General features: G+C 52.9%; 2 protein-coding genes and 1 long non-coding RNA gene across 14 annotated transcripts in view; 1 reads left to right on the top strand and 2 right to left on the bottom strand.

Annotated features, from left to right (window-relative positions):
• Window positions 1–1018: 1018 nt before the first annotated feature.
• Window positions 1019–9480, bottom strand: LOC134758548 (uncharacterized). Its single transcript, XR_010133852.1, has 2 exons — window positions 9443–9480; window positions 1019–6882 (listed from the first exon to the last, which is right to left on the bottom strand). It is a non-coding gene; the product is annotated as an uncharacterized lncRNA (long non-coding RNA).
• A 60-nt stretch (window positions 9481–9540) lies between these two features.
• The window catches only part of MAPK7 (mitogen-activated protein kinase 7), a 33123-nt gene continuing 19521 nt past the window's right edge, over window positions 9541–23142 (top strand). For 2 of the 11 annotated variants that reach the window (XR_010133849.1, XR_010133848.1), the window contains exons 1-8: window positions 9837–9982; window positions 10480–10716; window positions 11366–11531; window positions 12068–12085; window positions 12192–13270; window positions 13365–14044; window positions 14391–14524; window positions 14656–14898. Coding sequence is in view for 8 of the 11 variants with exons in the window: in XM_063706596.1 (XP_063562666.1) it covers window positions 9844–9982; window positions 10480–10716; window positions 11366–11531; window positions 12068–12085; window positions 12192–13270; window positions 13365–14044; window positions 14391–14524; window positions 14656–14809 (2607 nt within the window). In the remaining 3 variants the exon portion in view is untranslated. Of the gene's footprint in view, window positions 9686–9836; window positions 9983–10041; window positions 10215–10479; window positions 10717–11365; window positions 11532–12067; window positions 12086–12191; window positions 13271–13364; window positions 14045–14390; window positions 14525–14655; window positions 15123–23142 lie in introns of those variants that run through there. The other 9 variants (XM_063706600.1, XM_063706596.1, XM_063706599.1 and 6 more) reach the window with 9 other exon arrangements.
• On the bottom strand, window positions 15023–19174 carry MFAP4 (microfibril associated protein 4). Of its 2 annotated transcripts, none has more exons than XM_004042133.4 (6): window positions 18719–19174; window positions 18330–18408; window positions 17880–18034; window positions 16933–17029; window positions 16674–16856; window positions 15023–16284 (listed from the first exon to the last, which is right to left on the bottom strand). In XM_004042133.4, the coding sequence occupies exons 1-6, from the start codon at window positions 18722–18724 to the stop codon at window positions 16037–16039; spliced, it is 768 nt and encodes a 255-aa protein (XP_004042181.1). In that variant the 5' UTR covers window positions 18725–19174; the 3' UTR covers window positions 15023–16036. The 2 variants fall into 2 exon arrangements, with proteins under 2 accessions (XP_004042181.1, XP_063562673.1); XM_063706603.1 differs by having other exon boundaries at window positions 18613–18760.

The following is a 23142-nucleotide window of genomic DNA, read 5'->3' as shown; positions in this document are numbered from 1 at the left end:
ACTGGCTATGTGACCTTGGGCTGTTTGCTTAACCTCTCTGAGACTCAGCTTCTGGGAAAATGAGGAACATAAGATCCCTACTAGTAGGGCTCAGTAAATGTCAGCAATGGTCTCCACAGTGAAGATGATGACATGATTGGAGTCCAGTTTACTTGCAGACAGACAAGTTGAATTGCTGGCCAAATTCTGAAAAAAATCGTAGGTCTTTAAAAATCATTCATTTGGGGACGGGGCACAGTGACTCATGCCTATAATCCTAGCACTTTGGGAGGCTGGGGCAGGAGGATCATTCGAGCCCAGGAGTTCAAGACCAGCCTGGGCAAATACAGACCCCGTCTCTAAGAAAAATACAATAAATAAATTAGCCAGGCGTGGTGGTGTGGGCCTGTGACCCTGGCTACTTGGGAGGCTGAGGCGGGAGGAGCGCTTGAGCCAGGGTTTGAGGAGGCAGTGAACTGATGGCGCCACTGTATTTCAGCTTTGGTGCCAGAGCAAGACCCCATCTCTTACAAAACAAAAACAAACCCAGAACCATGAGTTCTGTTTCTTACACTGGATGTTACTGAGTATAAGCACCTCTGACGGTTCTAGGATGCTTGTTTCTAAGAGCTACATTTTCCCCCTCTGAGAAATAGTGAAGTGGATGACATTCTTTTTTTGTTCTTGAGAACTGCTATGAAGAAAAAACATGAAGCATGGCAAAGAGCTAGCGAGGGATGGGGGAGCGTATAGGGTTATGGTAGACAAGCAATTCTCCTCTCAGGAGAAGACATTGGAGCAAAGTCCAGAAAGAAGTGAAGGGTTGAGTCATGCACGGATCTGGGGGTGTGTACATCCAGGCAAAGAGCATAGTCGGTGCAAAGGCCCTGCATGGAGGGAGGGGCAGTCTGGAGCCTGCCTGCACTGAGACAACTGTGCACCTCTTCCCAGCGCCGCGTTCGGTGTGTCATGCTCATAGCTTGCAATCAGCCACGGAAGGAATATTTACACCAAGGAAATTGGCCAATGCTACAATCAGGGCTTTACTATTTTATATTTTATTTTTTCTCAGAAAACGGGACGTGCTACTTTACCAGCACATCACTGGGGGTAGGAGATGAGGTCAGAGAACTTGCCAGGCCCAGATCACCCAGTGCCTGAGTGGCTGGAGGTTAAGTGAGTTGGGTTTTTACAGGGTCCCTCTGTGTGGGTGTGGGGGGAAAGCTGAGAGGCCGAGGAGCAGGCAGATGTGGTCATCCAGGTAGGTTTGCCAGACTTAGCAAAGAAAAATACAGGATGCATGCACTACTTGGGACATACCTAACTAAAGAATTATTTGTTGTTTATCTGAAATTCCAACTTAAAACACTGGGTATCCTGTATTTTAGCTAGCAACCCAGGTGGCAGGTGGAAGATGGAGATTCACGATTGCTTCTGCAAGACTCGCTGTGTGATTCCGCCCACCCCATGGCCATTCCCTCCTCCTGAGATGTTCAGAGCAGGATTCCTACCTAGTGCCCCGCCAAACATGGCCCACACCCCAACTCACCCTGGACCACACCCGCCCCTCAGTCATTTCCTACAGGCTTTTCCTGCAGATTGAGAGAGGAAACTGGGCAGGGAGCACACCACCGATGGGTGAAATGATGATCTCACAGGAAACCAGACAAGCTAGAGTTGTCACCACACCCTGGACTCAGAGAACTTGGGTACTTCACCGACGGCCACCTCCCATCTCCCTTTCATTCTTCATGGGCAGGGCCTTGCAAGCCTTGGTGATGGATTTTATTCCATGAGATGGGGCAGCTGTTGCAGGAACACGATTTGAGTTGTTTTTTGAAAGACTGCTCTGGCTACTGTGCAGAGTGGCTTCTCAGGGTGCACACGGGGGAGATGTCGTAGGACAACTGGGTGTTGGATCTGGAGCTCAGGGAGAACAACCCTCAGAGGAGACGGCCCCTGGCTGAGCCTGGAGATACCACCATTCCAGAGAAGAGCAGAGGGCCAGGAGAAGGGGCATGTGGCTGTGTGGTTGACATCTCGATGACATGTGCTGTGTGTGTCCCTCACAGACTTGGGATCTTTCTGGGAGGCAAACACAGGCCTTGGGGAATGTTCTGGGATGGGCGATGTCAGCCTCAGTGTGTTTGCTCAGCTGCTGGGCTCTCTTGGGACCACAGAGGACTGCAGCACCAATGGTGGAACTCCAGGCGTGGTGACAGGATGTGACCAGGTTCCCCCACCCAGGTCTGTGGTCAGCCTGGCTGTGCTGAATGGTGGAAGCAGGGGTGAGGCCCCGAGAGGTGTCTGGAGCCATCTGGCCGTGAGGTCAGCCACCCAGCCAGGCCTCTGGAAGCCATGGGCAGCCACTTCCCAGATGCGGCTTCCTGCCCTTTCCTCCACCAAAACCACACTCAGCTCATAGGCTGGCCTCAGGGGCAGTCCCTTTCCCAAGGGGAGGGCCGCATGCAAATGCCACACTGAGCTGAGCCAAGGCAGGGGTCAATTCTGAAGGCCTGGATCCTCCACGTCCTATGGGCAGGTCAACCACAACAAAGCCCACCCTGCCCATCAAGCCCCACTGCTTTCCACTGCTTTGGTGCCTTCACCTCTCTGGGTGAACCCTGCTCACCCTGAGCCCCTGCATGTAAGGCACTTTTAGATGCAATCATCCCCTGCGATTTTCCTGATACAGGGAGAAGAAGGCAGGTGGCCCTGGCCACTGTGTGTGCTGAGGCAGAGCGAACAGGCAGCAGCACTGGAGGGAGGGAGGAGTGTGTGTGTGGCTGTGCGTCCTGTGTATGGATTTTTGTGTGCAAGTCCCGTGTGTGTACCTAGCATGTATGTCCCAGTAGCTTGTGTGTACCTGTGCCCTGGGTGTGTGCACCTGTGCCCTGGGTGTGTGCTTGTGCAAATCTCTGTGCGTGTTTGTGCAAATCTTTGTGTGTGAATGTAAACCTGTACCTAAGAGTGTTGTCTGTGTGTCAACGTGTGTGTATAGGCGCCTGGAACCAGTTATGATTTAGATCAACACCCCACTTTCAGCCTTGGCGAGATTCCTTCCTGCATGACCGGGGAACAGATCACTACTCCCATTTTGCAGAAGTGAGACTGAGGCTCAGAGAGGGCCGAGACTTGCCTAAGGTCACCAGCTGATGGGATTACAATTCAGTCCTCACCTCTATGGTGGCTTCTAAGGGTTCATGGGTGTTCTTGGTCCCAAACTCTCCTCCCCAACCTGTTCCATTGGTGCCTGCAATACCCCTGTTGGGAAGAGACAGTGTCCTTGGCAGATTCATCTGTTAAACTGGCCTCCCTTCATGAAACAGGGACAATCCATCCTTCCCAGGACTGTCCTAGCAGGTAGATGGCCCCTGGAGCAGGAGGGCCTGCCAAGGAAGGCAGGGAAGGGGAAGGGGTGGGGGTCCTGCAGAAAGACAACTGCCTGCTCTTCAGAGTGTGGGCTGTGGGAGAGGCTGCCACAGACATGGGTGTGGGTTGTGGTTTGGCCACTTGGGCTTCCTCCTGGATGCCCCAGCCACGCACTGGGTGACTGAACCGGATTACTTGTGGCTGCTGGTACTAATCAGAGAGCTGTGTGTGTGTAAAGAAGGAAAACCTGGTGCAGGGAGTCCTACAAACAGAGGCCCCTCCCACAGTTGAGCCCATTTTGTCACCTGTAACCAGGGACAATGATGCATCACCCGAGTCCCCCTCGGAGAAAGATGAAGGTAGAAACGCTTACACACTGAAGATGCTGCTGGAACACCGCAGGGACTGGGCGGAGCGGGGACAGCGTTAACAAGGGCGGCTGCTGCAGTGCGGGTAAAGGGCCAGACCTTGTGTCAGGTGCCCCTGCAGATATAATTCCTCGAGTCCACAAAACAATGCAACCAGGTGGATCTGAACATCCCCACTTCACAGATGAGGAACTCGAGGTCAGGGCTGTCAGTCTTGGCTACCTGCATGGCCTTGGGGCCCTGAATGGTCTCACCCCTGCCTAACTTTCTCGTCTCCATGTCTCTGTGACCCCCTCCCTCCTGCCACTTCCCTCTGGCCTTCTCGTGGCCCTGAGATGTGCCACACTCTCATCCGCATCAGCTCTGTGTCCTTTGCCCCCACTGTCCCTCTGCTGCCGCATGCTCGTCTATTAGGTCCTGACTTACATGTCACTTCCAGGGCCCCTTCCTGACTTCCTGTGCTGGGCAAAGGGCCCATTCTTAGCTCCCCAGGGCCGGCCCCCCATCTCGGTGCCTGTCACAGATTTCCCTCATCAGAGAAAGCTGGGACTTGTGCTCATGGCTCTGACCCCAGCACACAGTACAGACAAGAAAGGATGCCCTGGCCTCCATGTGACGGAGCTGGATTCAAACCCAAGTGTTTCTGAAACCAAAGCGTGCCTTCGTAAAACTTAAGAGCATGGGATTGGAAGGGAGGCAGTAACATCAGCAGAGCGGCACCCCGCTCGGACAATTCACCTGCGCTCCTCAAAGTTTTTAACCACACCCACTCTTGCGGCAGAGGGGTGCGAACAGTCGGGCACATCTATTATTTCTGCTGACCCACATCCATCCACCTTCCTGAAAACTCAGGTTTCCTGTGGGGAAATGGCCCTCACATATGTGGTCTGAGGAGTTTGGCTGAGTCGGACTCCCTGCGCCACTTCCAGAGGTGGAGAGGTGATTCGGGTCTGGCCAATCAGCATACCCCCCCTCCCCCATGCTGAGCCTGTCCAATGGGAGCCTACCCTGGAACCCATGCTGGGACTGACAAAAAGGGATGCCCACTGCCGTGATGGATGTCCCTGAAATGAGGGTAAGGTTCTGGGGCTCAGGAAGGTCTCCAGGGCTTGGATTAGAGATAATAATTACCATGTCACAGATGACTAAAAGAGTCTCAAAGCACATCAGCACCCCCCAACCTGTTCTGCTTCTTGGTTCCTCATTTTGGTGACATCTCCATTGCTAGAAATGGACACCATCACATGTCCTGCATTTACCCCTTTATATACCTCTTTTTTTACTTTTTTTTTTGAGACAGAGTCTCACTGTGTCACCCAGGCTGGAGTGCAGTGGCACCATCTCGGCTCACTGCAACCTCCACCTCCCGGGTTCAAGCAATTCTCCTGCCTCAGCCTCCCGAGTAGCTGGGATTACAGGCGCCTGCCAACATGCCCAGCTAATTTTTGTATTTTGTATTTTTAGTAGAGACAGGGTTTCACCATGTTGGTCAGGCTGGTCTCAAACCCCTGACCTCAGGTGATCCACCTGCCGCGGACTCCCAAAGTGCTGGGATTGAGACACCACGCCCAGCCTAATTTTTGTATTTTTAGTAGAGACAGGGTTTCATCATTTGGCCAGGCTGGTCTCAAACTCTTGACCTCAGGTGATACCCCAGCCTCAGCCTCCTAGGGTGCTGGGATTACAGGCGTGAGTCACCGCACCCAATCCCACGTCTGTCTTCTAATCAAGGCATGCTCTGCCTTCATGTATACCCTCCATGATGTCTGCCAGAAATACCTTTCAGGAAGGCAGCTCTGAAGAGCATTTGTCTACTCAAAAATCCTAGGTAGACATTTAGATTAGTTCAGAGGCTTTTGGTAACCTAAACCAGAAATCTTGAACTCAAATGCCCACTGTGGCCATGCAGGAAATGTGAGCCAAGTGAGTGGAGTATCTGTTTATAACACATGAGATTGTCTTTGTTCCCACAAAAAGATGTACTTGGTCTTTCTTTTCCTGAAACACATGTCATCTCAGCCTCTTTTGTTTTCCTGCTTTTAATAAGATGTAGAAAACAGTTGTGAAAGCACAATGATAAGTAGCATCTGACCCTTGGCCTGTGCTGGGGAGGCTGTCAGGGAGTGGCAGGGACTGTGGTGAATTAGAGAGCACATGTTCTTTCAATGGCGGGGTCACAGTTCGATGGCTACGTAGAAATGCTGATCTGATTTCCCAAAAGAAAGCAAAAATCAGGATTCTTATGGCAAATCTCCCCATTTTTGACGGGCAAATAATTCCAAGCTTTTAAAAAGCACCGTGTGAGTCATTCTCTCATACCACTGGTGGGTGTCTAAATCAGTATAATCTCTAAGGATAGAAATTTGACATTAGCTACTAAAATTGTAAGAACAATACTCTTTAACTTGACACTCCCACTTCTGGTATTCTTTCTGCATATACACTTGCTGTGTGCAAAATGATGTGTTCAAGAAAATTTACTGCAGCATTGTTTGCAATAGTGAAAAAACTGAACTCATCTAAATGTCTATCTAGGGGGTCTTGGTTAAATAGGTTATATTCGTAAAGGAATATCATGCAGCTGTAAAAATGAGTGCTTTTTTTTTAGATATGACAATAGCACAAGTGACAAAAGACAAAACAGATAACTGGACTTCATCAAAATTAAAAACTTTTGTGGAACAGAGGATGTTATCAAGAAAGTGAAAAGACGACCTGAGAAATGGAAGTAAATATCTGTAAATCATGGGAAGTAAATATCTGTAAATCATCTAATAAGGTAATATCTGTATCTGTAAATCATCTGATAAGGGACTTTTATTTAGAATGTATAAAGAACTCTGACAGCTCAACAATAAAAAGGCAAATAATCCAATTAAAAATGGACAAAGGGCTGATGCGGTGGCTCATGCCTGTAATCCCAGCGCTTTGGGAGGCTGACGTGGGTGGATCACTTGAGCTCAGGAGTTCAAGACTAGCCTGGCCAACACAGTGAGACCCTATCTCTGCTAAAAATACAAAAATTAGCTGAGTGCAATGATGTGCGCCTGTAGTCCTAGCTACTTGAGAGGCTGAGGCAGGAGAATCACTTGAGCTTGGGAGGTGGAGGCTGCAGTGAGCTGAGATCCTACCACCGCACTCTAGCCTGGGCTGGAGTGAAACCCTGTCTCAAAAAGAAAGAAAAAAAAAAGGTTAAAGGATTTGAATAGATATTGAACAGACATTTCCCCAAAGGAGACAAATGGCCAATAAACCGTGAAAACATCCTTAGTCATTAGGGAAATGCAAATCAAAACTACAATGACGTATCACTTCACACCCACTAGGATGGCTATAATTTAAAAATAATAATAATAATAAGGCTAGGTACTGTGGCTCATGCCTGTAATCCCAGCACTTTGGGAGGCTGAGGCAGGTGGATCACTTGAGGTCAGGAGTTCGAGACCAGCCTGACCAACATGGTGAAACCCCATCTCTAATAAAAATATAAAAATTAGCTGGACATGGTGGTGGGGACCTGTAATCCAAACTACTCGGGAAGCTGAGGGAGAAGAATTGCTTGAACCTGGGGTGCAGATGTTGCAGTGAGCCGAGATCGTGCCAGTGCACTCCAGCCTGGGCGATAGAGTGAGACTCAGTATCAAAAAAAGAAAAGAGGTGTTGGTGAGGATGTGGAGAAATCGGAACTCTTAAATATTGCTGGTGAATTTGTAAAATGGTGCAACTGCTGGAGAAAACAGCTTGGCACTTTCTCAAGAAGTTAATAGTTTACCATGTGACCCAGCAATCCCACTCCCAAGAGAAATGAAAACATGTCCACAAAAAAACTTGTAAATGTTCTCAGAAGCATTATTCATAATAGCCAAAAAGTTGAAACTACCCAAATGTTCATCAACTGATGGATAAACAAAATATGGTATATCTAAACAATGCAATATATTTGGCCATAAAAATTAGTGCTAATATGACAACATGAACTTTATGCTAAGTGAAATAAGCCAAACACAAAAGACTACACAGCGTGTGATTCCATTAGTATAGAGTATCCACAATATGCAAGTCCATAGAGACAGAAAGTAGTTCAGTGGTTGCAAGGGCTCAGGTGAAAGAGGAATGAGGAGTGACCGTTAATGGGTATAAACCAAAAATAAAATTAGAAGGCCCTTTGCAACCATCTGAATGGACTCCCTCCTTGGCCAGCACACCCTAAAATTTAACCTGAAAGACTGGTTCAGGCCACGATGGGAGGTGGGAGTTGGACATGCCTTATTATACCCCTCCAACATTAACATCAACACTGACCTTAAGTCTGATAAGAAATATTTGTCTATTCTCTCTATAGCCTGCTACTGGGAGGCTTCAACTGCATAATAAAATCTAGGTCTCCTGGCCAGGTGCAGTGGCTCACGCCTGTAATCCCAGCACTTTGGGAGGCCGGGGGTGGGGGGGCGTGGATGACTTGAGGTCAGGAGTTCGAGACCAGCCAGGCCAACACGGTGAAACCCCATCTCTACTAAAATACAAAAAAAAAAAAAAAAAAAGCCGGGCTTGATGGCTCATGCCTGTGATCCCAGCTATTCGGGAGGCTGAGGCAGGAGACCAGGAGGGGGAGGTTGCAGTGAGCTGAGATTGCACCACTGGCACTCCAGCCTGGGCAACAGAGTGAGACTCACTCTTCAAATAAAATAAAATAAAATAAAATAAAAAACCAAAAAACCCTAGGTCTCCACAACCCCTTATCATAACCCAGATATTCCTTTCTATAGATAATAACTCTTGTAACCAACTGCCAATCAGGATATGTTTAAATCTACCTGTGACTTGGAAGCCCCTCCCCTTTGAGTTGTCCCGCCCTTCCAGAATAGACATTGAACAGACATTTCCCCAAAGGAGACAAATGGCCAATAAGCACATCAAATCAATGTCAATCTTGCATGTATTGACTTATGTATTATGTCTTCCTGAAATGTATAAAGGCTGACTGTGCCCCGACCATCTTGGGCACATGTTGTAGGACCTCCTGAGGCTGTCACCACCATGTCCTTAACATTGGCAAAATAAACTTTCTAAATTGACTTGAGACTTGTCTCAGATACTTGGTTCACATAGGTTTCTTTTAGGGGCGATGAAAATGTTCCATAAACCACTCTACCTAAAATTAGGTAGTGATGACGGCTGCTCAACTGTGAATATACCAAAAAACACTGAATTGTACACTATAAAAGGATGAGTTTTACGGTATGTTATTAAAAGTTGTTTAAAAGTGAGGGACCCCTCCAGTTATTGATATGGAATGATCTTCAGGAAAAGAGCATAATATGCTACATTTTGTACACGAAAGGGGAGGTAGGTACGAATATGCATACGTATTGCTTTTTTCTAGAAGCCGCCTAGGAGTGAAACCAAAATTCTTCACTTCTTTTCGGCCCTACCTCGAGCTCCCTTTAGAAAACCTTTCCTGCCAGCTCACAGTATCCACCATGTCCACCTTCGCCTCCCGGCACTGAGCCTTAGAGGGGCGGTGCTCCATAAACATTTGCTACATGAATGAACGAATCAACTATCGGATTTTGGGGTGGGTCGGGACAACTCGGTTCCAGCGAGGGCTCCGCCCACCCGCGGGCTCCGCAGAGGTGCACAGGTTGGGCGGCCGCCTCGGTTAACTCCGCTGCAGCCCAAAGCACGGGAATCGCGGGACAGACAAACGAGCGGAGAGAACATACCTGCAAGCCAGGAAACCGCCAGCTGCGGTCCAACTTGGCCGGAAGCTGCGGAGAGGCTCAGCCACCGGAAGTCAGTGGAGGGTTCGGCCGGACGCTCTAGAACGCCGGAGGACCGGGATCTCTGTGGTTGGCCGTGACGGGCACCCTCTACCGGGGATGACACATTCCCAGAGCTCCTGGGACCAAGAAAATGGTGGACACAATTCCCTGGGCGGAAGGGGACTTCGGGAGCCAGTAGCCAAGGTAACAGTCCCAGTCCTGGGTATCTCAGGCCGGGCAGTTCCCCGAGCTCGCGGGACTAGCTGTGATTGGCCGGATGAGCTTGAGAGCTTCATGGGGACGCGCGCGCTACGTGCAGGGGCGTTGCCTTCCATTCACTTGGCGCCCGACTGCCAGTGCGCATGCGTTTGACGGCGGTGCAGGGCGGGGAGCACAACGCTGCGAAGTGCCGGGCACCCTTTGGGCGGCTCCCGCCGGCGAGCTGGACAGCGGCGCGCGCCAGGCGTGGCTTTCTCGGCCGGTGGGCTAGGATTGGACGCAGTAGGTAGAAGGGGCAGGACCCTCCGCAGAAGTAGCTCAGCGATTGGCCAGGAGCTGGAGGGAGCGTGGCCTTGGGAGGCGGGGCGGAGGGGGACGGACAGGGCAGCTCGAGACGCTGAGGTGGTGGCTGCGGCCTTTGAACAAGTAAGTGAGCCACCCTCGGAGACCCCCGCGCTGGGGACGGGAGGCCGGCGAGCCTCGGGACCTCTGAAAGCCTTGAGGAGGCGCGGGGGTGAGTGCGGCCCTGAGGAAACCCAGGTGCCCCGCCCCTCCCTTTCTTCCTGGCCCGCGCCTCGCCTCCCCCTCCCCCGACCCTGGCGGGCCCCCGGCTCTGGGCCCGGACCCCTCGGGTAGCGAGTCTGGAACGAACCAGCCGCGCGCTTCTGCCCTTGTCGGCTTAGGAAACTGGGAAGTTCCCTGGTCCTGCTCCCCAGCCCGCAGAGGGGACACTGAGGCCCACGGTAGGTGGTCCTCTCCTCACCCGAGTCTCCACACAGACACCATGGCCGAGCCTCTGAAGGAGGAAGACGGCGAGGACGGCTCTGCGGAGCCCCCCGGGCCCGTGAAGGCCGAACCCGCCCACACCGCTGCCTCTGTAGCGGCCAAGAACCTGGCCCTGCTTAAAGCCCGCTCCTTCGATGTGACCTTTGACGTGGGCGACGAGTACGAGATCATCGAGACCATAGGCAACGGGGCCTATGGAGTGGTGTCCTCCGCCCGCCGCCGCCTCACCGGTGAGCTTCCTGAGCCGTCGCCTCCCAGATGTGGCAGCGTCGCAGGGAGTGGGAAACTGGCCTGTCCCAGACAGCCGGGAAGGAAAGCGGGGTGCGAGTTCTGGCTCCAGTCAACACACACTGACCAGGGCCTTCTGCCTGCCAGGCTCCGGGGAGGCTCGGTTCTCTGAAACTCCGGCCTGGTGGTTTTGCCATCCTGCCTGCCTACTTCCTCCTTAGGAAAATGATAGTCCCAGTTAGACCAGAATGGAGAGCCAGTCCTTCGTGTCTAAGAGAGAAATGTGTTCTGGAGCCAGACACTGGCATAAGGAACTGGTGGTGGGATGGGTGAGGTCTGAGATGGAGAGGGTGTAGGCATAAGAGCCTGAACTACACCACTGGGCATCCGTGCAACCTCCAACAAGTTACTAAGCCATATTTCCTTCTCTTTAACGTTGACCTATTGGGACCTGCCCTGTAGGGGAGTTGTGAAGGTAACATTTAATAATGTAGGTAACATGCTTAGCACAGGGCTTGGCACATAGTAGGTACCCAGTACTTGGTAGCTGTTGTCATTTGCATCCTAGAAGGGAGGTGTTGATAGGGGCTGAGTCGACTCTGCAGTTTCTCCAAGGTATCCTCTGGTATGTCCCTGTTCCCTGCTCCTCAGGCCAGCAGGTGGCCATCAAGAAGATCCCTAATGCTTTCGATGTGGTGACCAATGCCAAGCGGACCCTCAGGGAGCTGAAGATCCTCAAGCACTTTAAGCACGACAACATCATCGCCATCAAGGACATCCTGAGGCCCACCGTGCCCTATGGCGAATTCAAATCTGTGTAAGAAGCGGGATGGGAGAGGGAGCCAGACTTGGGACTTTTCTGAAGGCTGCAGCCATGTTGCCGAAGTTCTGGAAAGGCAGCTGAATCTAATCTGAAGCAGGCTGGGAAAATTCCCGCAGTTCTAGGACCAGTTCTTTAGAGTTTTGCCAGGGACGACTGTTATTCCTCAAGAAGTGTACAGATGATTTTACAGTTTTATAGAATCTTAGTATATAGGATGTCAAATGTAGGACATTCCTACTATGACCACACCCTCCTATTCCCATAGCAGACTTCACTAATCAATCACAGAGCACTTTCCTACAGACAGTGGACAAGCCTGGTCAATTTTCATCATAGTTCTTCAAGCTGCCACTACCAAACAATGGAGATAGCCCCAAAAGGAAACCTATTGGCCAGCCCTGGTGTAGTCCAACCCCATCTTTTATCTGATGGGGAAACTAGGTCTGGAGACAAAAGTGATTTAACCAAGTTCATGGAAAAGTCGTAGAGAATCTAAAACGTGATGCTCTTCTTCTATACCATGCCGTCAGCCCCTACGGGGTCCCAGGGTAAGGCTGTTACCTGTCTGGAATCGGAAGGGTGTGGTGAGGATGGGGCTTGTCCCTGGAGTGTGATCAGGCCAACCCATGCTTCTCTCCTTCCTTCCCCTTCCAGCTACGTGGTCCTGGACCTGATGGAAAGCGACCTGCACCAGATCATCCACTCCTCACAGCCCCTCACACTGGAACACGTGCGCTACTTCCTGTACCAACTGCTGCGGGGCCTGAAGTACATGCACTCGGCTCAGGTCATCCACCGTGACCTCAAGCCCTCCAACCTATTGGTGAATGAGAACTGTGAGCTCAAGATTGGTGACTTTGGTATGGCTCGTGGCCTGTGCACCTCGCCCGCTGAACATCAGTACTTCATGACGGAGTATGTGGCCACGCGCTGGTACCGTGCGCCCGAGCTCATGCTCTCTTTGCATGAGTATACACAGGCTATTGACCTCTGGTCTGTGGGCTGCATCTTTGGTGAGATGCTGGCCCGGCGCCAGCTCTTCCCAGGCAAAAACTATGTACACCAGCTACAGCTCATCATGATGGTGCTGGGTACCCCATCACCAGCCGTGATTCAGGCTGTGGGGGCTGAGAGGGTGCGGGCCTATATCCAGAGCTTGCCACCACGCCAGCCTGTGCCCTGGGAGACAGTGTACCCAGGTGCCGACCGCCAGGCCCTATCACTGCTGGGTCGCATGCTGCGTTTTGAGCCCAGCGCCCGCATCTCAGCAGCTGCTGCCCTTCGCCACCCTTTCCTGGCCAAGTACCATGATCCTGATGATGAGCCTGACTGTGCCCCGCCCTTTGACTTTGCCTTTGACCGCGAAGCCCTCACTCGGGAGCGCATTAAGGAGGCCATTGTGGCTGAAATTGAGGACTTCCATGCAAGGCGTGAGGGCATCCGCCAACAGATCCGCTTCCAGCCTTCTCTACAGCCTGTGGCTAGTGAGCCTGGCTGTCCAGATGTTGAAATGCCCAGTCCCTGGGCTCCCAGTGGGGACTGTGCCATGGAGTCTCCACCACCAGCCCCGCTACCGTGCCCTGGCCCTGCACCTGACACTATTGATCTGACCCTGCAGCCACCTCCACCAGCCAGTGAGCCTGCCCCACCAAAGAAAGAGGGTGCCATCTCAGACAATACTAAGGCTGCCCTTAAAGCTGCCCTGCTCAAGTCTTTGAGGAGCCGGCTCAGAGGTGCCTTGTGGGCAGGTCGGGTGGGCAGAGGGGAGACTTGGACTTGGACAAGGCTTCAGGCTTTTACCTTCTCCCCTGCCCAACTTCCCCGCAGATGGCCCCAGCGCACCCCTGGAGGCTCCTGAACCTCGGAAGCCGGTGACAGCCCAGGAGCGCCAGCGGGAGCGGGAGGAGAAGCGGCGGAGGCGGCAAGAACGAGCCAAGGAGCGGGAGAAACGGCGGCAGGAGCGGGAGCGAAAGGAACGGGGGGCTGGGGCCTCTGGGGGCCCCTCCACTGACCCCTTGGCTGGACTAGTGCTCAGTGACAATGACAGAAGCCTGTTAGAACGCTGGACTCGAATGGCCCGGCCCCCAGCCCCAGCCCCCACCTCTGTGCCGGCCCCTGCCCCAGCGCCAACGCCAACCCCAGCCCAACCTACCAGTCCTCCTCCTGGCCCTGTAGCCCAGCCCACTGGCCCGCAACCACAACCTGCGGGCTCTACCTCTGGCCCTGTACCCCAGCCTGCCTGCCCACCCCCTGGCCCTGCACCCCACCCCACTGGCCCTCCTGGGCCCATCCCTGTCCCCGCGCCACCCCAGATTGCCACCTCCACCAGCCTCCTGGCTGCCCAGTCACTTGTGCCACCCCCTGGGCTGCCTGGCTCCAGCACCCCAGGAGTTTTGCCTTACTTCCCACCTGGCCTGCCGCCCCCAGACGCCGGGGGAGCCCCTCAGTCTTCCATGTCAGAGTCACCTGATGTCAACCTTGTGACCCAGCAGCTATCTAAGTCACAGGTGAGAGGGAGGCCCAGGCCATGGGGACACCTGGGTCTGGGCCAAAGGAAAATGGGTTCAGGAAGTGGTCAGTGTTCCACAAAAACTGAGCAGCAGATGGGGCTTTATCTCTGAACGTGTCCTCTTGCTCACAGAAGGAGCATAATGGCAATGAAGAGGTTGTTAGGAGACAAGTTAAATATGGCCTGCAAAGTGCCTAGCCCAGAGGTGGGGCCAGCCAGCACTCACTGACTGCCGAGACTGGTGTTAGCACTCCCAGATATCCAGGCGGAGTAGTCAGCAGCATTGAGACAGGGTGGCCTACAGACCTCAGTCTGTCTGCATTGTAACCTGTCATTCCCTGCAGGTGGAGGACCCCCTGCCCCCTGTGTTCTCAGGCACACCAAAGGGCAGTGGGGCTGGCTACGGTGTTGGCTTTGACCTGGAGGAATTCTTAAACCAGTCTTTCGACATGGGCGTGGCTGATGGGCCACAGGATGGGTAAGGTGGCTGGACTGAGCTCCTAGACTGGGACTGTGGGGAGAGGTTCCTGGTGCAGGAGACATGCACCTGTGGGATGGGTGAGGGTCCAGCCTAGGCTAATAGCACCCCTCCCTTCCCTTCCCCTGCAGCCAGGCAGATTCAGCCTCTCTCTCAGCCTCCCTGCTTGCTGACTGGCTCGAAGGCCATGGCATGAACCCTGCCGATATTGAGTCCCTGCAGCGTGAGATCCAGATGGACTCCCCAATGCTGCTGGCTGACCTGCCTGACCTCCAGGACCCCTGAGGCCCACAGCCTGTGCCTTGCTGCCACAGTAGACCTAGTTCCAGGATCCATGGGAGCATTCTCAAAGGCTTTAGCCCTGGACCCAGCAGGTGAGGCTCGGCTTGGATTATTCTGCAGGTTCATCTCAGACCCACCTTTCAGCCTTAAGCAGCCACCTGAGCCACCACCGAGCCATGGCAGGATCGGGAGACCCCAACTCCCCCTGAACAATCCTTTTCAGTATTATATTTTTATTATTATTATGTTATTATTACACTGTCTTTTTGCCATCAAAATGAGGCCTGTGAAATACAAGGTTCCCTTCTGCACCTGACTCCAGGTGTAATTTTTGGAGTTCGGGGTAGGACACCATCAGCAGGGGAGCAAGGAGGAGCCAGGTGCCTACATTTGGGGGATAAGCAAATATGTTTGTGTGTATGAAGCCAGTTCATTCAGGTTCTGAAGGTTTATTGAGACCTTCAGTCCCTACCCACTCCCAGCCCTGCAGAGATTGTCCTCTGCTCCCTCATGTGGCTAAACCTCTCAACACCCAGAGGGTATGGGGAAGACCTCATATGCATGCCTACCTTGGCTGTGGCTGTTTCAGGGTGGTGTGCGGTAGCTGTGTTCTTGGCATAGAGCTTCAGGGGCTGGGATGGGCCATCAGGGGAAGCTGAGTATGATAGTGAGGTGGGCTGGGGTTCCACGGTACTCACCACAGGGGAGTAAGTTGGTGGGAGGGAGGCTGAAGATGGGACATGGTTTGAGAGCAGCCAGAGGAGTGCTGGGCTGTGGCCTAGAATACACCTTGGGCCCTGTTCACACTGCACTGCTCAGCTTAGCACACTAGGGTGGCCCAGACGGGTCCACAGTGAGGAAGCAGGACAAGATGGACCACAAAGGCCTGCAGCTGGGAGAGTGGCTCCTGGCTGTCAGCTCTTGGGACAGGGTGGAGGCAACTCATTCTCATGGAGCCCAGCCAGGTCCAGGCTAGAACCATGTGCCTCTCGGAAGAGGCCTGGGGAACTGCTGGCAGTGTAACTTCAGGTGTAGGGGAGCCGGGTCTGGCTTAGGAATGGATGCCCTGGGTGTGTGACAGGGATGAGGCATGGCTGAGAGCCACAAGGCCCCCTTGTAAGGAGTTGGTGCTCGGGAATCAGCAGAAGCATGCATCAGGGGCAGTAGAGGGAGCACTCATGGAGACCATGGGTGTCCAGGGGAGGAAAGGTGCCTGAGGGGGCCAGCCCCTCAGGCCCGGCGGATTTTCATCTCAGTGCGTTTGAGGGAGTAGTAGAAGCCCTTCCACTGGGCCCAGTTGATGCCATTGGCATAAGAGAGGTGGGAGCCACCTAGGTAGAAGCCATTGAGGTTGGCAAAGTGGCAGCTGCGGAACCAGAAGGCTCCTGAGGAGAGAGCTGCGCAGTTCTGCACAAAGAGGTCCTGGTCCCGGTCGAAGGTAGAGAACTTCTGGCCACTGTGGTAGGACAGGGAGTCACCTGGCAGAGGAGAGAAGGGTTGGGGCTGCTGAGGCAGGGAACTGAGCCCCGAGCTGGCCAGGAGAGGGTGACAATGACGACTGTGAGAGATATCACGTGGCAGCCTGGCGGGATGGGGGCACCCTCCCTGAGCCAGATGTTGGGTTGATGTGCTTCTGCAATGAAGAGAAACAGCTGCTCCACCACAGAGTTGCCTGGAGCAGGGCCAGGATGGCTGCGCCCCAGGGCTGAGGCCCAAGTTGGTTTGAGCTGGTTTGGAGCCAGCTGTGGCCCTTCCAGACCCAGAAGGGTTGAAGGAGGGGCCTGAAGGAGGTTGGGGCTGACTGGGCAGGGCCAGCCCTGCCTTCTTTCCCCTCACAGCCCCTCCCAAAGCTAACAGCGGGTTATACCTGCCCCGCCATCCTCAAAGCCTGCCACAAAGAGGGTGTAGCCATCCTCCTCTGCGCTGACCGCGTTCGGGGAGATGGAGAAGTCAGCGTACTTGGCATAGGCCGTGTTGTTCTCAAAGTCCTCCAAGTCCACTCGCAGCTCATACTTCTGCTTCAGTGTCAGGAGGTGCATGTTCTGCAGCCCTGGGGAGGAGGGGCAGCTGGTTAACAAGGACCTGGCCCTGGGGCAGCCCCTCAACCCACCTGGTCCCTGCCTTACCCAGCCAGTACTCTCCATCAGCACGGCCGAAGCCCAGCTTGTAGTCATTCCAGCCGCGGAAGAAACTCACTGAGCCATTGAATCTCTTCTGGAAAACCTGGAGCAGAGAAGATGAGACTGGATCATCAAGGGTCCAATGGCTAAGGTTCTGGTCCTGCCCTGCCCACCTCAAGCATGGACCCTGTGATGCTGTGGCCAGTTTGTTAAAGGACTGAGTTGGGGGTGGGGGGGTAGTGGGAGTGGGGTTGCTAAAACAATGTCCAAATTGGCACCAGGCCCCCTGTGGAGCAGTTGCCAGCACCCACCTGGGCTCTTCATACCCAGTTTTGTATAGAGGCAGGAAAGAGGCTAAGAGGGAGGCGTTCTAGAGTTCGAGTGCCTAGCTGTGGGATCTGGGCAAGTTACTTCACCTCTCTGGGCTTTAGTTCCTCACTACTTCCCAGGATTATTGTGAGGCTTATGTGCATTAACCTACCTCAGCTGGGTGCGGTGGCTCACGCCTGTTATCTCAGCACTTTGGGAGGCTGAGGCGGGCGGATCACCTGAGGTCAGGAGTTCAAGGCCAGCTTGGCCAACATGGTGAAACCTCATCTCTACTAAAAATAAAAAAATTAGCTGGGCATGGTGGCACATGCCTGTAATCCCAGCTACTCCGGAGCCTGAGGCAGGAGAATCTTTTGAACCTGGGAGGTGGAGGTTCCAGCAGTGAGCTGAGATGGAGCCACTGCACTCAAGCCTGGATGACAGAGTGAGGCTCCGCCTCAAAACAAACAAACACCTACCTCAGGCACTTAGAATTAAGCGTTGGCAGCTGCTCAGAAGCTGTGCTGTGGGTATCATTATCCCCATTTTAAAGATGAAGAAACTGAGGTTCGCATATGTGAAGCCCAGGGTCACAGGGCTGGGATTAGAACCAGCTCTGGCCTCTGTTCCCTCCTCCCACTCACCGTCCACTTCCCGCCCTCGGTGGTCATGTCACAGAAGACGGGCACAGGCACACTGGGGCCCGAGGGGTAGATGAGGTACACGCCGTCTGACTGGTAGCCCTGGGCATAGATGTCATCACAGTCCAGGGGTTGCTGAAGGCAAAACCTCTCCAGAGCTGGGGGTAGGGACATGGGGACAGTGAGGAGAGTGGGACTATGGCATCACTGACACCTCAGCACCCCAAGGTTTGCCTCAGTCCCTGGGGCTGGGGGACTTTGACACAAGGAGTCATGGAAGATTTCTTCAAGGGAGATGAGCAATGCTTATGTCATCCATCTGCCCCATTTTGTAAAGGAGGAACCTGAGTCCTGCAGAGCTGGGGCTCGGCCCTGACAGTCTGTTCTGACAGTCCAGCCTCTTCTTGCCCAACCTGTGGGCCAGGCCGCGTCTGTGAGTGTGGGGCTGCTTACCATCTCCTCGGATCCCGGAGACCTGGGGGGCACACGGGGGCGTGGAGAGAAGCAGCAGCAGCGGCAGGGCCAGGAGTGCCTGGCGATGGGCAGACAGGGTCAGCACAGCCCCTTCCCAGCTCCAGAGATCCCCTGTTCTCTTTGCATTTGCCCCCACCATGCATGCACATACTGCCCTTGCCTGAATCCCTCTCCTGCCGTTTGGCCCCTCTTCCCTGCCCCCCCACCCCGCCCGCCAAGTAACCCCACTCTCTGGGACAGGCTATGTACCCTCATAGCTTACGAGTTTCAAGAGAACTTGTGCCTTCATAGTGCCCTCTGTGGCCAGGGGCCTCTGGAGTGGGCTCAGTTCCCCCATGCTATGAGTCCCCCCACCCTGGGCCCCGTACCTTCATGCTGTCAGTTCTGCTCAGAGTGGCTGGGTGTCTGCGGCCCCAGACTGCAACCGCCCAGAGTTATGCGCTGGGCCCCCGCCAGCCGCCCCAGCCCCGCCCCCCTTCCCGTAGCTGCAGAACCCCCCTCTCCCCACCCCAGACAACCAGCATCAGTTTACACTATCAGGGGGCTGGGAGGTGGGGCTGGAGCCAGGGGACCACCTGTGTCTCATTAGTCCTGTCGGGCAAAGTACTGCAGATGTTAACTCCCTGCTGGCTCCAACTGTTCCCTGGATCCCACTCCATCCGCTATCTGCCATCTGCCACCCACCCTGCTAGACCTGTGGGCCCCCTGGCACCCCCAGGCAGCCCCAGCCCGCCGCAGCCTGCCCCCTACTTCCTGATGGGCCCCCCTGCAGATGTCTGTTTATTCTTTCCCCTCCTTCCCTGGCCTGTGTTTCATCAGCCATTGAGGGGGAGGGCTGAGGGAGAGTGGGGGTGTCATATGCCTGGCTTCTGGGGACGGGAGGCCTACTCTGGGGGAGCAGAAGGCTGAGGGGACAGTTTCAGAGCTCCTGATGTGGGAGCCTGGCTGGGGCTGGTGGGGGGACAGAGGCAGCAGTTTCTTGGCAGGCCTGGGACATTTCTGAGCCATGAGCACAAGGCTGCTGGCGTCCAACTGCTCTGTCTGCCCCAGCTCAGGCCAGGGCCCCTCTCCAGTCCCCCTCCCCAGCCCCCCCTCACTCTGGCCACCTCAGGCCCACTCTTTTCCCCTCCCACAGTTCCCTGGCCCATCTGTCTGGCTCACATGCAATGGGTATGGGACCTCTTTTGTTTCTCCTCACTCCACCCCTCCTTTCTTCTTCCAAACCCTTCACTTTGGCTCCCACACCTCCCAGACTTTACTTCATCTGAATCTCCCTACTTCTGGGCTCTCTCCTCCTATCCTTGGCACACTACCAGGAGAGTTGTTCTAGATGGCCTCTCAGATTATGTCACCCTGCTTAAGCCTCATGGCTCCCTATTGCCTCAGGGCTGAGGCTAGGTTTTTCACCTTGGACATGAAAGGAATTTCAAGTCTGTCTCTGGCCTACCTTGAGGATCTTGTCCCTTATTGCTGTGACTCATAAACTACAGTGCAGCCACTCCAGACTTTTCACCATGGAGGTCCCCACTCTTTTGTGCTGCTCCTTGTGGTGCCCGCTCATCTGCCTCCTTTTGTTGGCCATAAGTGAGCAGGGTCTGTGTCTCATTTCTGCATGCTCAGTGCCCATCACAGAGCCTGGCACAGAGTAGGCTTGATATGTACATGCACAGTCACTTACGTATTTATATCTATATATAGATAAGATATTAGAGTCAGGGCCTTGCCCTGTTGCCCAAGTGCAATCATAGCTCACTGCAGCCTCAAGCTCCTGGGCTCAAGTGATCCTCCCACCTCAGCCTCCTAAGGAGCTAGGACTACAGGTGTGCCACCACACCCAGCTAATTTTTTAATTTTTTTGTAGAGATGGTGGGGGGTCTCCCTATGTTGCCCAGGCTGGTCTTAAACTGGCCTCAAATGTTCTTCCCACCTTAGTCTCCCAAGAAGCTGGGACTACAGGGCCACCACACCTGGCTCACAGATATCTTTTGAGTGCTGTGTGCTATAGGCTATGCTGGCTGCTGAGGATACAGTATCTGCCCCACAAGGAGTGGCAAGCACAGGTTTTGGACAGTGAATTGCAAATGTAAGGTGTATTACAAAAGGACATTTGTGTTGAATGGATGAACAGATGAAATATTCAAAGGCAAAGTGATGAGGCAGCTCTGGCTTAGGTCCCATCTCTCCACTCCTGAGTCAATAGATAAGCCCCTTGGCAAAGCCCCAGGTGGCCTCCCTGACTTGGTTCTGTGATTGCTTCTATTCATAGTTGTGTCTTGTGTCAGGCTACCTCAGTTCAAATCTAGGTTCTGTTGCCTGTTAGCTGGGTGACCTTGCAAAAATTACCTAGTCTCTCTGTGCCTTGGTTTCCTCCTCTGTAAAATGAGGATAGTCATAGTATCTACTTCATAGGGGTGTGGTAAGGATTAAGTAATACATATCAAGTTCCTAAAACAGTGCCTACAAATGGCAGCTATTTAGTAAATATTAGCTATCGTCATCGTCATCATAAACATGATTCTCATGAATGGGTTGTCTTCAACACAGCTTGTATGCTTGCCTGTGGAAGAGACAGTTGGCTGGCTCTCAATACTCGTTCTTCCCTTAGTTCTCAGTAGTAAGATCCTGATTTTTATCTGGGCTCATTGTCCAGCCTCCCTTGTAGCTAGGTGAGGTCACACATCTGAATTTTGGCCAACAAGATGCCAACAGGTATGTTGTAAAGGTAGGTGGCTTGTCCCTCTTCATCCTGCCCTCTGTCCTGCTGGATGTGATGGCTGGAGCTCTAGCTGCCACCTTGGACAGTGGGGATGAGGAAGATGAGGCCTCATCAGGGAATGGCAGAGGAGGAACTGGCAAAGCCTCTCATGACTTTGTGGAGTCGGTACAAAAACAGCTCTGGACTGCCCTCCTCTAGGCCTTTTTTATGCAGGAGAGAAAGAAACTTCTATGTATTTTAAGTGTCTGTTGTTTTTTTTTTCTGTTACACACAGCTGAATCTAATCCTGATCTCTTCTTTCAGCAAATGCCAGCTAATTTTAACACAAGTCTATAAAAGGGAAAATAATGAAAAAAAATCAGTCATCAAAACAAATACTAAAATGGTCCAAAGTCAAGTATTGAAGACTTTTGGAGAATACCACTAATGAGCAAACATAGAAACTCCTTCTCCCCCTAGAAAAGAGAGAATTAAGATACGAGGTATCAATTACATTTTGCCAATTAGTTTTTACTTAAAAAATTTAATAATGTGTGTCGGTGCGGCAAAGCAGGCACTGTGTTTACTGGATGTGGCTGGAAATTAGTTTAACTTTTGTGGTAAAGAAATTTGGTAATAACATACCCAGAGTCGGTAATCCTTCTAAGGTGTTGTCTGCAGGAAATTACTCTGACATGTTGAAGAGGCTACAGATACAGCTGGGGGACATTACTTGTTGGCTGCCCAGCATGGGAAACCTCTTCCCGCGTTTGGGGTGTTCCTCTCCTAACTAGAATGCTGGGTGTTCACATTTCCAGGGTTCCTTGCAGTTTGATTGAAGGCACATGGCCTTGGTTTAGCTGATAAAATGCACGGTCCTGGGTTTCATTTTGGGAGAAAGTGATTTGAGAAGCAGAAGCAGGAAGAATCCATTCCTGGGGCGATGGTGACCCCAGTGCCGTCTGGGTCCTCGTTTCTCTGGGTGGTTGGTGGTGGCTTGGCAAGCACAGTGCTGAGTGACACTGGCTTAGGCTTAGGCTGCAAAGCCCTGAGCTTGGTTCTCAGCCCTCCCAGTGATCAGTTTGCTCTGCCTGCTGATGTTTTTGAAAGAGACCCCCAACTCACATGCATGAAGATGTTTGTGTCTAGATTCTGTCATTGCCAACAACAGACACTAACTCTGACTTTGCTGGGAGGCTTTGCTGGGAGTCTAGACTAGGGGTGGGTGGGAGCTGAGGCTGCCCTGGGCTCTGGAAAGCAGGCCCTCAGTGGGGGTCCTGTGGTGGGACAATGTTGGGTTGATGCTGCTCAATGCACAGGGCTATGGCTTTGTCTGTCTGCCAGATTCCAGGAGTGAGGAGGGTCCATCCCATTGGCCTTGCTTGGGTAATTTTATGCATCCCTTGGCAAGGGGAGTGCAGTTGGCCACCTTTCATTTGCCTCCCCACCTTTCTCCCTACTGCCCTGGGCCCCAGAAGGCCAGCCTCACCCTCTGGTTTCTGATTGGGTCCAGCCAATGAGGAGCTTATCAGGATTCAGCGGGAAGGAGAATGAAGTAGGAATATTCATTCCCCTCCTTGTAGAGTCCCCACAGGCTGGTTTTGTTTCTCAGCCAACAGTCTCAAGTCCTGCCAGGTAGCCATCTCCATACAGCCTCCTGACTCACTGTGGGTGACTCCTTCCTCCTCTGCCCGCTTCAGGTCTAGGGGTGTTGACAGCCCTGGTGTTACCAGCCCAGAGATAGGGGGCCATCTCCTGCTTACACCTCAGCAAATAGTCCTTTTATTAAATGCTACTCAAATTGTCCTAACCTGAGTGTTACTTGATGGAAACTGGACTGATTCAGGGAGAGAGGCATCCCTGATTATAATACAGAAAACGAGTGTGAGACTAGGAGGAGAAGTGGCTGCAGATGTACAAAAAAACCTCCACTAAATACCCTCTGTAATAGTCATCGTAATGTATGCTGTAATATTGTCAAACCCAGATGGCTCAGTAAAAACGGATGACCCCCTGTGCTTCCTCGATGTCATTTTGGTAGGACATTTGCTGAAGTTGGTATGGCTTCCGCCCCTGGGTTAGGCCTGTGCTGGTTGT

The sequence above is a fragment of the Gorilla gorilla genome, chromosome 4, assembly GCF_029281585.2.
Source record: "Gorilla gorilla gorilla isolate KB3781 chromosome 4, NHGRI_mGorGor1-v2.1_pri, whole genome shotgun sequence".
NCBI classification, from domain to species: domain Eukaryota; kingdom Metazoa; phylum Chordata; class Mammalia; order Primates; family Hominidae; genus Gorilla; species Gorilla gorilla.
The sequence above is the reverse complement of the archived record's forward strand: the minus strand, read 5'-3'. Positions and strand labels throughout refer to the sequence as shown.